The sequence below is a fragment of the Glycine soja genome, chromosome 7 (assembly GCF_004193775.1).
Source record: "Glycine soja cultivar W05 chromosome 7, ASM419377v2, whole genome shotgun sequence".
NCBI lineage: Eukaryota > Viridiplantae > Streptophyta > Magnoliopsida > Fabales > Fabaceae > Glycine > Glycine soja.
Genome location: NC_041008.1, coordinates 2,867,436 through 2,881,244, shown reverse-complemented (window position 1 = coordinate 2,881,244; position 13,809 = coordinate 2,867,436). Strand labels below are relative to the sequence as shown.

The window sequence follows — 13,809 nt, the reverse complement described above, 5'->3', positions numbered from 1 at the left end:
AATTAAATTCTTGGCAAAAATACTTCCATCTTGAGAATAATAAATTGACCACTTACTGGTTAATGATGCTCAACAAGTGGTTACTTACATCCACTTACTGATTAACCATTTAAGCAATTAAGAGGTTAAATATTCCAAAACTAGGAATATCTTGACCAAGAATTGTGTGTTTGAAATTTTCCCAGAAATAAACAACAAAAAGGAATTCAAAATAGTAAACCTTGATAGCAGGATCCTGTCTTTCTTGGCCAAATTGTTTCAACAAATTTATAAAGCTGATGCTGTCGATCATGTAAATCAGAAGAAGAGGGCAAAAATGGGTGACCACCATGAATCCACAGTAAAGATTTTTCTGAATTTACTGAAAAAGAAAACTCCTCAAATTTTTTGCTCTCCATCTGTTCAAGGAGTAAAGATAATTAAACTGTCTGAAAATAATAGAAAATATGAAACATAAATATTTTGGTAACACCAAAGAAAAAAGGAAGAGTGCAGTCACCCTGATTTTAAAAAAGTTAAGCTTACAAGGTAATTTAATTAAATCTAGAAATCCATAAAACATTATGATAAGCTTACCAAAAAAATATCTACTGCTTGTGGACAGATATCTGTAAACTTCTGAGCATCTTTCACCAAAGAATGCCAAGAAATTATCATCTGATCTACTGCTTCTGGACAGATATCTATAAACTTCGAAGATATGAAGTAACGCCAAAAAAAAACATGGTCCTCAATAAGGTTAGAGTATAACTGTAGTTTATAATCAAATGATTGGTCCTCAATTAGCTTAGGAGTTGAAGCGACAAATTTGTGAAGTATTTCATCTTGCAAAAAGTGAAGAGACTTCAAAAGTTGAATGAAGCAACTGGCTTTTTCATCAAAACTATTCTGGCTCTCAATATTGGCTTCGTCATCAAAACTATGCTGGCTCTCAATATTCCGTTGCTGGTAAGTTAACCTTAGTGGATCAAAGAAACTAACAGCATTACAAAGATATTTAATTTTTTTATTTGATGGGGCCAAATTGACTAAATCAAGTGACAACAATGGCATTAACTTCAAATCAACATCTAGTTTGTCACGGCATGAAATATACTCCCAAATAGGATGCTTGATCATCTGTTCTATCACTATGAGAAAGTTACTAAAGAACTGGCAGAAGGGCTGCATTTGAGAACTAAACCACTTAAACCTGAGAAGATAGAACTTAAAATCACTTTCAGTAGCTTGTTCAATTGTCCAATTGGCTGCAAAGTATAGCATCTTATTGGTCAATTCTGAGTCAAATTTGCACTCCCTTTCATCTGAAATCATCACATTTGAAGCCTTAGGAAACATAAGTTCATGTAAAGTCATCAAATCCATCAAATATACCCTCACATGATCATTAGGAGTCTGCAAACAAGTTGTTGAGTGCCTCTTACGAGCAACTTGATATTGATGAGATGCAATCTGAGTTCCCAAGAATTCCAGATACATGCAGTTCTGTTTGATAGAAGCTTCTTTTGAGTAATATACATAATCCCTTACAGTGAGTGGCAATGGCCATCCTCCAGGCAAACCCAAAGGACACGCTGTCAAATCATCATACCCAGCCAAATTAGTTACTGATAAATATTTAGTTTTGGCAAAATTGATTATATTTTCTCCCTCAACACCCAATGAGGAGAGATATATATGCTCCCAACTTATTTTTAGACTCCAAATAGGACAACAACCATTCTTGAGAAGCTGCAGAAACAGGTGAACCCAATGTGAGAGTTCAAGATATGTAATGTGATCATTAAGTTCTGAACCTTTATTTTTAGCATAAGTGTGGGCTCTAGCCATTGAATCAACCAAATGACCAATCGGAATACCCGATAAAACAAGAAACCTCCTAACATCTTTGAATTCAACATCCTCGTCATTGTACCCACTTTTATCATCTAATGCCCAATATGGCTGCAGCATAAAGATTTCAACTCCCCTATTACGCATAGCTCGAGAAACTTCACCATAGTGGGGATTAACTGTGAGGAAAATGCGGAAATTAGGGTGTGGATGAATAACCAATGGGTTTCCATCAACAATTCCACGCTCATTGACCGTGATTGAACCACAAGGTTCCACCAATGAGTTAATCCTATCAAGAACCTAGCAACAAAAACAAGTAAAAAATAATTAAAAGTATCAATTTACAGACTTGCATTGCCCAATAACTTCAGAAAAAAAAATAACATTAGATCAATCCATGTTCTACATTTCAGATCTTGCATGCCAAATTTCAGAAAAATTTAAACAAGAAAAACCATATCATCCAATGGCTTATGTTCTAGTTTATTTGGGGGAAAACTATAGATCTAGGAATAAAAGTTTGATTATGGAAGTAATGAGCCAGATGTGCTTGACGCAAACTTCTATTTGCACAGATACAAAACACATATTCAGAGAAAGGGAGAGCAAAGAGAGATTAGTCAGTTAATGAAGTTCATACACAATGTGTACAAACTACAGAGAATACAAATGACTTTGTTCAGGCAAAATAAGCTTTAAAATGCATGAATTTGCACAATATTATTCAATATATGCATCATATTATATACCGTGGGGTTACATAGATTTGCATTCTCCAAGACAATCCATTCCCCTTGCTGAATAGCCTTGATCAACAATCCTGTAACCCATTCAAATTTGGTTGAAACAGCATCTGCTTTCATCTTCAAAACTGTCTTCATGGCCAAATCAAGTTCATGGAATGAGTAAGATACAGGAATAGAATTCTTTTGTATCTGCAACTTTAGTTGTCCAATGAGAGAACATAGGTTTTCAAAACAATTTGTAGCAGATGACAAGCTGTCAAATTTCAATCCAGAAAGGAAAGCCATCCATCTGATATAAAAATCTGTTTCCCTGAAAATTGCTACATTTGAAGTCTCCAGTTGCAAACTGATGTACTCATTAACATAACACTCAAATTGAGCAACAACTCTGGAAAAATTCCGCAAGGCGTCATACTGTTCAAAAGATCCTAATAATTCAGATATATCAGTTGCAGATGAAAGATTTACTTCATTGAGCACATTGCCCGTTAGGTTAGCAAGTAATCTTATCAATGAAGTTTTTCCAGAGCATGATGGCCCAGTCAAGATGCATAGCCATTGACGCTCAACACATTGAGCAGCAGCTTCCAAACTTTGACGAATTTCAGGCAGCATCAGGAGCTGTTTGCTTGAGGACATAGTTAATTGGACATGATTCCTCTTAATAGTAGCATTCCCCACAATTAAATGATGTGAATTGAGTTGAATGCGAGGATATGGATTTATAAACGGTGTCACCTCAAATACCTCCTTGAAAACTCGTAAAACTTCCTTTCGATCATCTACCGTACGCATTCTCTGAATGTAAACAATGTTAAAGAAGGAGTATAATCCTGAGTACTTTGGTGCACCTAAATTGAATATAAGGAAATATCAGCATGAAAAAGGAATATGGAATATTAGAAATAAAAAAAATATAAAAAAAGCAACCAGGAAAAACAGCAGAGTCAAATTAAAAGTGCAAGGAATATGGATGACAGAACCTTCAATTATCTCACAAGACCGAAATACATCACGAAGATTGAACTCCCACGGGAAGCCATCTTTGGCAAACTTTTGATTTACTGTGGTGTCTTCATGCATCCTTTTATTGAATATGATTAACTTTGAGAGTAAAGTTCTAGGTATAGTCGAAAATTTTGATTCACAAATAGATAGGTAGTCTTCCTCAACTAACTCGTCAACATACACCTATAGTCAACAACCAAAAAACACAGATTTGATAAGCCTTGCATATCGAGTACAAAAGAAAAATATTTGACTGACAATATTTATCATAGACAATAGACGAATAATACTCTGAAACAGGACACCTTTATTAAACAGAGCAAAACAGAAAGCTAATTAGAGTCCCTTTAGATTAATACGCGATTCTAACTACTTCATAGAGGATTTTAGACTTTGGATTCCTCAGGTTAGCTTGCTTGAACATCCATCTTTCATCTTTTGAGAGGCTCAAAATAAATACAAAAATAGCATATTACCAGCATACCTTGGTAAATCGATTAAGGAATGACTTTGGAAGGCCTTTTCGGCCACCACCTTGATGTGATGGATTCTGACAAGCAAAAACTCTAAATGATGGTGGGCATTTATAAGTATTACCCAACTCTGGTATAAACACCTCAGCTCTGTGGTCCAGAATAGCATTCAAACCCTGATACAAAGAACTTTGTTACAACAAAAAAACATAGAAAGAGGAAACAAAGCAAGAAGCAATAATTAAGGTTTATAAAGGAAAATAAATGAGGAACAGATGGAGATTAAGATTGATGAGAGAAATACTTCTAAAACAGATTGTGGAGCAAGATTAATCTCATCCAGCAAAACCCAACAGCCTTCCTTCAGGGCCTGCAGAAATAAGATGGAAATTAAATACATATCAAAAGCTGAGATTAACATGATATGTTACATAATAAGACAAATCAACCTGCAATAGTATCCCATCAGACCAAGAAAACTTCATTCCCTCATCACTTTCAACAGGTAAATCAGACCCTAACAGATCCATCATATCAGTCTGCACAAAAAATATGCTTGAAGTACTTTGCAGTGACAGAAACAGAGTAAAACAAAATATTACAGTAAATAACAACTGCTACAAGAAAAAGATCAACTAAAAACATATTACTGACCTGCTCAGAAAAATTTATTCGTACCACTCTATGCCCAGAACATTTTCCCAAGGCAATGATTAAACTAGTTTTCCCAACACCTGGGCTACCTTCCAGTAAAACTGCAAATGAACAATCATTTAAAACTAAGAAATCTAATAATTTAAATGCGAAATTTCGGAGATAATTAAAAGAAATCCAAATGTAAATGAAGAAACATACCAGGCTTTGGAAGCTGCATAGCCCGCAAAACTCTCAGAGCATTCCTGCAAGTAGTAGGTGCCTTGAATTCAAACCCACCATCCTCACAAATGCCAATACCTATAGGTATAAAGTATAAAGCAAAGTAAAATAAACACAAGAGACAACCAGCATGGCAGTATTCAGAGTAAAATTTACTGTAAAGGAGAAGACTAAAAAGCAGAAAGAAATTATTTTTTTTATATCCACAAAAATAATATTATATATTAGATAAGTTTCAGTACAAGTCGTACTGTGATTTTTACTAAAAAGCATGAAGAAAGTGAATCCTATTAAAAATCCTAAATGCAAATAAATAAACAAAACAATTATTCATTAGCACATAACATCTCTCCGTCCTTTACAACTATTTTAGGGGCGGAAATCCAATTGCTAGATGATAGTTTATCAAACATAGAAATGATATTTATGCAAAACTAAGTCAGATAAAAGAATGCAGCATCACATTATTACCTTTATTGATATAGAATGCATCAATGCCAAATAAATCATCACTATGTGACACATCCATAGTGGTGCCAAATTCACCCCAACCATAGTTTCCAATTCTTGAAAGGTTTGAATTACTTTCATCAACCTGTAAGAATAATTTAGGCAACATTTCCAACTTGTCCAACACATTAAAAATACAAATATGAGCATTCCACTACAACAAGTTACACAATAAAATTATAAACATAGAAGCATACGTAAGAACTGCCCCACACTCAGGACAAAACAGAACCTTGCCTCATAAGAGAAATTTAAACAAATTTGTTAGAGATACTTGTGCATTATATATTTCCCGCTAATTTACACTTTTTATAACTGGTGTAACAGATTAGCTCTCTGTCAACTGTTATAACTAACAGCTAAGTCAGCAGTTAGATATATACACTGCTCATATAAATACTAATACCCGTCTCTCGATCATAATTAACTCTTCTCGGCTATTCGACACACTGATCTCTCTCACTGCTAAATTTTTCTTTATTGTGCTATATTTCTATCAAAATTATTTAACAGAAGACTGGTAGCTAGACAGTGTTGTGTGTTATTGAATATCAGGAGGAATTGTGGTAAAACACTGTAAACAGCCGACGCAAGTAGGTACTTATACCACAGTGAATGAGCAAATAATTAGAATTAGAATAATAATAATAATAATGGGTAATAATTAATACTGCTCATTATGCATGTGTTGTAAATCATTTAATCCCCCCAAGAGCTGAGTAAGCTTTCACCTTAATAAAAACCAACTTGACCAAACAATGACAAACATAGCCAAATCCAGACAAACAGAACCCAAGAAATCACTGCTCTCTTAGGCTTGCATATGATCTACTTATACAAGGATAATTAACTACTATTATTTTTAAAAGAACAATTAAAATCACTTCTTCCTAAGATACATTGAACGCAGCTAAACACAATAATTAAGCTATCTGCAAGAGTAATAATCATAAAATGCTCCCATTTCAAACATTGAGCATAAATGATGAATAATGAGGGGAGAAACATACCCCTAGCTTTTGTAGAAGGAAGGAGAAACATCGCTCCCTTAGCTCTGCAGCATCCCTTTTTGAAAGTCCTGTCCCTGATAAAAGTTGAGCAACTGTCAGTAAAACATACAGTAAGATCTAATTCATGTCTACACAACTTCTGGGATGTGTTTGATGTTTGAACAGTGTTTCTGCTTCAGGCACTTCGGGAGCTCATAATTGAAGCTTTATGCGATGGAAAACTAATACTGTTACATTGGAAAAAGTTGCCTTAATTGCCCTCATTCCTAGCCCATTTTTACTTGCAGCCTCATTGGGGGCTCGGCGGTGGTTTAGTTCCACATTGACTAGAGATATGGCTTAAAAAGAGCTTATAAAGCTTGGGCATTCATCACCTTACAAGCTGGTTTGGTGGGGTTGAGTTAGGCCTTAACCCCGAATTCTAAGATGTAATATAACATCATTCATGTCTACTCACCTAACAGCTTTAAGCTTTAACTATAGTTGGTCCACGACATAAGACAATAATTCTACCTCTGATCCTATATATAAGAAACAAAAGACAATATTTTCTTGGTCCTAATTATAAGAAACATATTTTTTTTTCAGCCAAAAATATAATATATTCATTAATAAGTACCAGAGGTACTAAATCAAGACAGATTTTTATAAGTACAAATCATAGCTGGTTCTCTAACAGGCCTTGAGATTACACAAGCTGAAAGAACTACATTAGGGTAATAGTGCAGAACTGTATCCTATTTCCCTATGTTCGTGTCCGAAGAAAACCATCTTTGATATTTGAAGACCACTGATTGAAATGAGATGTGAAATTCTTTTCTAAGTTTCTGAGCCATGTCCATAGCAAAAACACTGCATCGTCCATTATTTTATGAGCATTGAAAAGAGCAGTGGAAAAAATGATGCTATTTCTATGCTCCCAAATTGTATAAGTCAGTGCTAACCACCACGACTGCCATCTGTGCGCCTGCACTCCGTCATATAAGTCAGTGCTAATTATAAGAAACATATGCCTACTTTATTTTTAAATTTCCTTTTTACGTCTAATTAGCTGTGAGGCTTATAATTATACACACTCATTTCCCTATTTTTTTATAAGCAAAACTAATTTATAATATTATAAAGGGATTAGTACAAATGGTACTGATATATGTACATTGTGTCCAACTATTTGAAGACCTATGGAAACCTAATTCAAGCTTTATTGCAAGAATTACCAGTTTACCACTGCACAGGTGTGAATTAGTAAAGACATCCTTCCATCAAAAACCTATAGGACAAATCCCCCTGATTACAAAACCCAACCCTTATGTTGTTTGCTGATGAGTGAAATGGAATATCAAATCCTTCTTCCAAATGTTTGAGCGAACTCCAGCAGAAGAAAATTGCATCCTCCATCAGCTTTTGACCATTAAACCTTTCATTTGCAAATAAAGTATGCTCATTGGTTGAAAAATAATCTTTTAAAAAATAACAACCTCTTAAACCATTTAATGTCACGGGTAGTCTTGGAATAAAATTAAAATTTATGACAAATTAACCAATCTAACCACGTTTATTGGTCTTAATAAATTAGGTAATTGTTTCTTATATATAGGACCGAAGGTAGTATAAATTCATCTTAATTACCACCATAACCACCATAGCATTACCCTAATACCATTATCACTACTACAACCACAACAATTATAACAAATATTCAATTTATATGTTCATTTTTAAAAGTTACAATATTGTAGAATTCATTTAAAAAATATATCCGGAAACATAACAATAAATTAAGCTCAAAAATAGAATATAATTAAATTGTTCAACTCAAATACAAAAGACTCTGAAATTATTCTTGGGCAGAAATACTAAATTTTTAACACATGTCCAACCCTCAGAACATACTAAAGCCCCAAGAGGCAAAGAGCGAACATCAAGGTGCCAATCCTTCTTAACTTGCTTGTTTCATCTATTTGGGCTTGGTTTCTTTTACCCAGGATATATCAGTATGTAATAAATATAAAATCAAAAAATAAAGATATTACATAAGAAACGAGAGAAGTTGAATAAATGAAAATCATTAACAAAAAGATGATACCTAGACTTAACCCATCAAGCAAAATAAGAAATACTCCATGAAGAAGTGCATGTTTAGGTCCTAAGCTTTCTTCCATTGCAATAAAAAAGTCAACCCAAGAAATGAGATCTCTCACTGTAAGCATTCTCCCTGGATGCAATTTATTGTACCACTGAAAAGCATAGATCAAAGAATTAGCAGCAAGTAGCACATAACAGTGGAATAGTATTATTCAAAATTATAGCTAAATGCTAAAATAATACAAAGCATGAACCTAAATACACCAAAGTTTTTTTTTGTGGAATGTGAAGACAAATATCAAGATAAAGAAGAGAAGTACATGGAAGAAGCACAGAAAAACCTCATAAAACAACAAAAGCAAATTCATCAAACCCTTTTATAATATACAAGATAAATTCCAACAAAAAAATAAAAGGTACCCAGAAAAAAGCCAAAACACAACTCTAACCAAAAGTGATGTGAAAGAATATTAAAAGAACATCTGATGGAAAACCTAGATGGCAACACATCATGACAAATTGCAGGTTGTGAAAGAAAAGAAGCGGAAGCAAGTAAATCTCAAGGAACTAATAGATGTTGGAAGCAAACCTTGTTTATGGGGCCACATGAACCTATTTTACCCAAGATGTATTTTATTCTGTGTCCATTTAGATACGTTTTTCTAGATTGAGATAATTTATAACTTTTTTATTAGCATATATTTGCCTACTTGTTTTCATGGAAGCCTCTTGTGTATAATACAAAATCAGATCAATGGGAAGGTATTAATACTTCAGAAAACAATTCACAATTCATCATGGTATCTGAGCGTGTATTGGGCATCATACCCAACCATCAATGGCCAACATTACTGTGGTGTGGTATGGTTGGTAGATAATCATGCCCCTTAAACATGTGGTCAGGAGTTCAATCTCCAGGTCCATGTGTAAGGAAGAGCAACTTTGGGAAAAGTCAACCCCTTAAATAGATCTTAGTATCTCAAGGAATTAGTCTCTAGATCTCGGCTAGGGATACCCCAGGTTCACCAAAAAAAAGAATACCCTACCATCTATAGCCGAAATCACCAACCAGGCCAGAATCCTAAATAGAGATCACGAACATGATAACTTAAAAACTCCAATCCCAGAATGATACAAATCCAATCTCTTCACTAAACCTTAACCATCCTATTTTAGAAATCACCACCATAAGTCAGTCAGTAACTAATACTGAGGCAGGATGCTGAAAACAATAACATTACGGCTAACTACATGGAAACCAAGAAACCTCGATACAATTTAAGGTCTCTTGGACCTCTTTTATAAGAATGCAATCGCTATGAGGAATATGGTCAAAGAAACATACTTGCAAGTTGAAAATTCTGCTAAGTGCTTTTTTTGAAGTCAGTAATTTAGGACACAACAAAGGATGATTAGTGCCACTGAATATTTCAATATCCCAATGAAATTTTGGCAACATGTAAACCATTTGTATGAACCTAGATGGAATACTCCAAAAGACAAAATGAAATATTAAAAAAATTGTGGTTACAGAGGTTACTTGAAGACTTGAATATTCTTGAAGAAGGACCTTCAAGGTTGTAAACAAACAGTAAATCATCCATCAGTGTAATCAACAGTCGAGGGCAGCATGATTGAATAAAAGATGTGACAATCAATAGGAATTCTACTAAACAGAGATGGTAAATGGTGGAATTAGCTTTAGCCTACATCCCTGCATCTGAAGATGCAGATTCTGTTTCAAAAACTTGATCAAGTGTTTGAATATCAAATTAGCAAGTTGGTATTGGGAAATCAAAGTCCCACTTGTATATAAGTGGGAGGCAACCCTCAACTCACAAGCCGGTTTTTTAAAGTTGAGTTGGGCCTAAACCCAAAACCTAAGAGTCGGGAATCATTGATATCCATTCTCCAACTTGAAAATGAATTTTGGACCAAGTGGCTGTGTGCCTGTGTCACCCTCAGTGATGTGGCAACATCAACCTATTTCAGCTAAATTGTCTATAATTTTTGTTCAGATAACTTGTTGTACCAGTCTAGACTACTTTGAAAAATTGCTGGATTCATAGGTAGTGTCTGGGAGAGACACGACAGAGGGAGGAGCAGAAGCAACCATGTATTCAAAATAGATAAGCAAAGACTCCTTAAATCATCTTTTGGAGAAGCTCGATTTTTTTGTTTTTTCCCTTCATTATTAAACTTCTATTTTTTTTAGCTTCTCCATACTTGCAGTTTGCTAGGCCATTTCTCTTAAGGCTAAGAAAAGCCTAAAAATGCCAGAGCAAATAGTACCTTAATAAATGAACAAGATCCCCATATTGCACACTAAAGGAAACTGACACCACCCATATCAGCTCAGCAGTGAATACTTTACATGCAAAAAATGAGCAATTAATGATTTCAATTGTAAATCTCTGTATAATATACCTCAAAAAAACTTATCATGGCATTAACAAGTGTTTTTTGATATGTGGGGTCTAAGTTCCCAGCAAACTTAAACATGGAAATTCTGCAAAAAAAAAAAGAATTAAATAAGCAGGATATAAAAATTACATTTATCGATACACTGATACTCTAATATGGAAAAACAAAAGGTACCTTTTCATAGCAATGCCTTGAAGCTCATCTTGATCATTAACAGGGGGAACCCATATTTCCGTGAAGCGATTGCGTAGTGCTGGAGATAACTCCTTCTTACCATAATCGCCACCAGGGTTCATTGTTGCCATAACAAAAAAATTTGAATGTGCAGTAACCTTCTCAAGATCAGACCCACCTTTCTCAGCCAAAGACTGCAACCACAAAAAAGCAAACACTCGATAACTGTAAAAAATGGTACGAAAAGCTGACAAGCAATTATGCAGAAAAATGTCACCAGCAATAAGTAAGCATGATATTCGTGAGGAACAATCATGTTTCTAGATCACATAAAAAATTTCTTAGATTGTGCTCAATATTTAATCTTTGAATGAGGTTATTTAGAACACATGTAATTTAGATCTCTCTAATTTTAACACTTTAGTCTACCTTATATTGGTTTCTTAGCAGGATATCTTATCCTACTATTTATTTGTAACATTCTTACTACTTAACAATATTTCTTCTCAATCCAGCTTAAAAGAGATTTCCAACTTCTGAGGACATATGTCCCACAATGAGACAATAGTGGTCTAGTAATATTAGACAAGGTTTTTTATTAGTAGTGGACAGAATATGCATATTGCATCTATACCCATACCATGGTTCTCCCTCAGAATATGTATGTCTGATTGTGGAACCATCCGTATGGCTATCTTGGCTGTAATACAGTACCACTGGTACTCTATTTCATATATATAATATATTATTTTTGCTGATAAAAAAAAAATATGTCCCACAATGAAGAAATCCCTGCCCTCCTCATTCCTCCAAATACCTTTTTTGGGCAAGCAGAAATAAGGAGCGGACATATTTTTCATTTTGGGTTATGTAATATGTTCACACACTATTTAAAAACACACACACAGTTATCAGAAGACCGATGGAAAGAGAAGTATTGATTTCATTATTTCATTTTCATTTTGGGTTATGTAATATGTTCACACAGTATTTAAAAACACACACACAGTTATCAGAAGGAAAGAGAAGTATTGATTTCATTATTTCATTTTCATTTTGGGTTATGTAATATGTTCACACACTATTTAAAAACACACACACAGTTATAAGAAGACCGATGGAAAGAGAAGTATTGATTTCATTATTTCATGGGTTATAAAGCTAGGCCTAAAACTTAAGAAACTTACTAGCATCCTTTCTGGCTCCAGCACACTATTCAATCTCTCAAGTACACTATCATCAGCCAAAGATATTTCATCCACAAGAAAGAGGTCACCATCTCTCATAGCTTTTATAAGAGGACCATCCTGCCACATAAATATGCTCTGCCACTTTTGATGCAAACCATTGAGGTCCAAATTTATTTGCTCAAGAGCATTAATATCTTCTCTGCTGACATCCAAACTACATACGTGACCTTCTTTACAATTCCTTATCATACCATTCAGCAGATCAAGAGTCGAAGAAGCATGATTTATGTCAGAAGAAACAGACTGTAGCAGAAAATGACAAATCAGCATTTGCTTTATCTGAATAACATTAATTAGCATAAAGGGTAAAGAGCCAAACGAAGAACTCAAGTATACATAGAAAAGCTGTCCAAATGCAGCAAAAATAAGGCTATGAATAGATGCATAAAACTGAACTTACAAATTTATGTATGACTCAAATGGATAAAAAGACAAAGAACACTCACTAAGTCCTCAGAAAAGTATCTATAAGCCTTTAATTTCTTCAACTTTTCAATGATCTCTTTGTAATTAGAAATCAGTGTAGATCGCTCTCGAATAGGACGAAATCCCTGGGAAACATTTTCTAGTTAAACCTTCAGCTAATAATTGCAATATATGCATCACTCTTTAAAGTTCTTGCAGAATGATTAATCGACAAAGCATGAGAAAACTGACCCCAATAAAATCAGATGTTTCTGTATATTGATGGCAATTCAAGGTATGTAATTTTAACTGCAAACAAGCACTTAATAACTGACACACAGTAGTCTTCCCTCCACCTGTTTCCCCCACAAGCAGTACCGGCTCACGTAAATTATAGCAGCGTTCAACAAGGAAATATAACCTCTGCATACTTTTGGTCAAGAGTACACTGAATATATATTTAAAAAAAAAAAATCAGTAAGAGGAATTGAACCAAGGATAGTGGACTAAATGGAAAAGGCAATAATGAGCTCATACCTTTCTAGACTCTTTGAACCACCTCCTAAACCAACATTCAAATTGGAAGAAGAGTGACCTCTAAATAGTATCTGAAATACAGTTAAAAATACTTGATGAAGATATATTTAATGTTCAACCTTCTTCAATTATTTGAGGTATTGTACAGACAACAATGTGAACTAAATCTGAAGAGAAAGAATAATTTACAAACTAATACCAAAGAACTCAATCCCAAAAATCAGAAATTATCACACTGGCACATCATCAATTCAAAGTTTAAGTCCAAATTTATATGATCTGTTATCAACAACACAGGTTTATATGACAGAGAAAAGAAATGAAGAATATGGAGTAATATTTGACAGAACTTCACCACAATTAGCTTGAAACAACTTAAATCCAAGATAAAATATTGATTACTTAACGCTAGGTCAAGGAAAGCATAAACAGAGTAACCTTCCATAATTTCCATAAAGTATATATTGGTTACTTA

At 34.2% G+C, this 13,809-nt stretch overlaps 1 protein-coding gene across 1 annotated transcript in view; it reads right to left on the bottom strand.

Moving 5' to 3' along the window:
- Positions 1–13,809, bottom strand: part of LOC114418147 (midasin-like) — a 51,180-nt gene that overhangs the window by 22,377 nt on the left and 14,994 nt on the right. Inside the window, exons 18-35 of the mRNA XM_028383337.1 lie at positions 13,335–13,405; positions 13,050–13,245; positions 12,839–12,943; positions 12,330–12,635; positions 11,143–11,336; positions 10,972–11,053; positions 8,546–8,696; positions 6,460–6,533; positions 5,411–5,534; positions 4,919–5,017; positions 4,718–4,818; positions 4,513–4,602; positions 4,368–4,433; positions 4,075–4,239; positions 3,566–3,773; positions 2,586–3,433; positions 577–2,136; positions 221–398 (exon numbers count right to left, since the gene is read on the bottom strand). Of these exons, the coding sequence (XP_028239138.1) occupies positions 221–398; positions 577–2,136; positions 2,586–3,433; positions 3,566–3,773; positions 4,075–4,239; positions 4,368–4,433; positions 4,513–4,602; positions 4,718–4,818; positions 4,919–5,017; positions 5,411–5,534; positions 6,460–6,533; positions 8,546–8,696; positions 10,972–11,053; positions 11,143–11,336; positions 12,330–12,635; positions 12,839–12,943; positions 13,050–13,245; positions 13,335–13,405 (4,618 nt within the window). The remainder of the gene's footprint in view (positions 1–220; positions 399–576; positions 2,137–2,585; positions 3,434–3,565; positions 3,774–4,074; positions 4,240–4,367; positions 4,434–4,512; positions 4,603–4,717; positions 4,819–4,918; positions 5,018–5,410; positions 5,535–6,459; positions 6,534–8,545; positions 8,697–10,971; positions 11,054–11,142; positions 11,337–12,329; positions 12,636–12,838; positions 12,944–13,049; positions 13,246–13,334; positions 13,406–13,809) is intronic.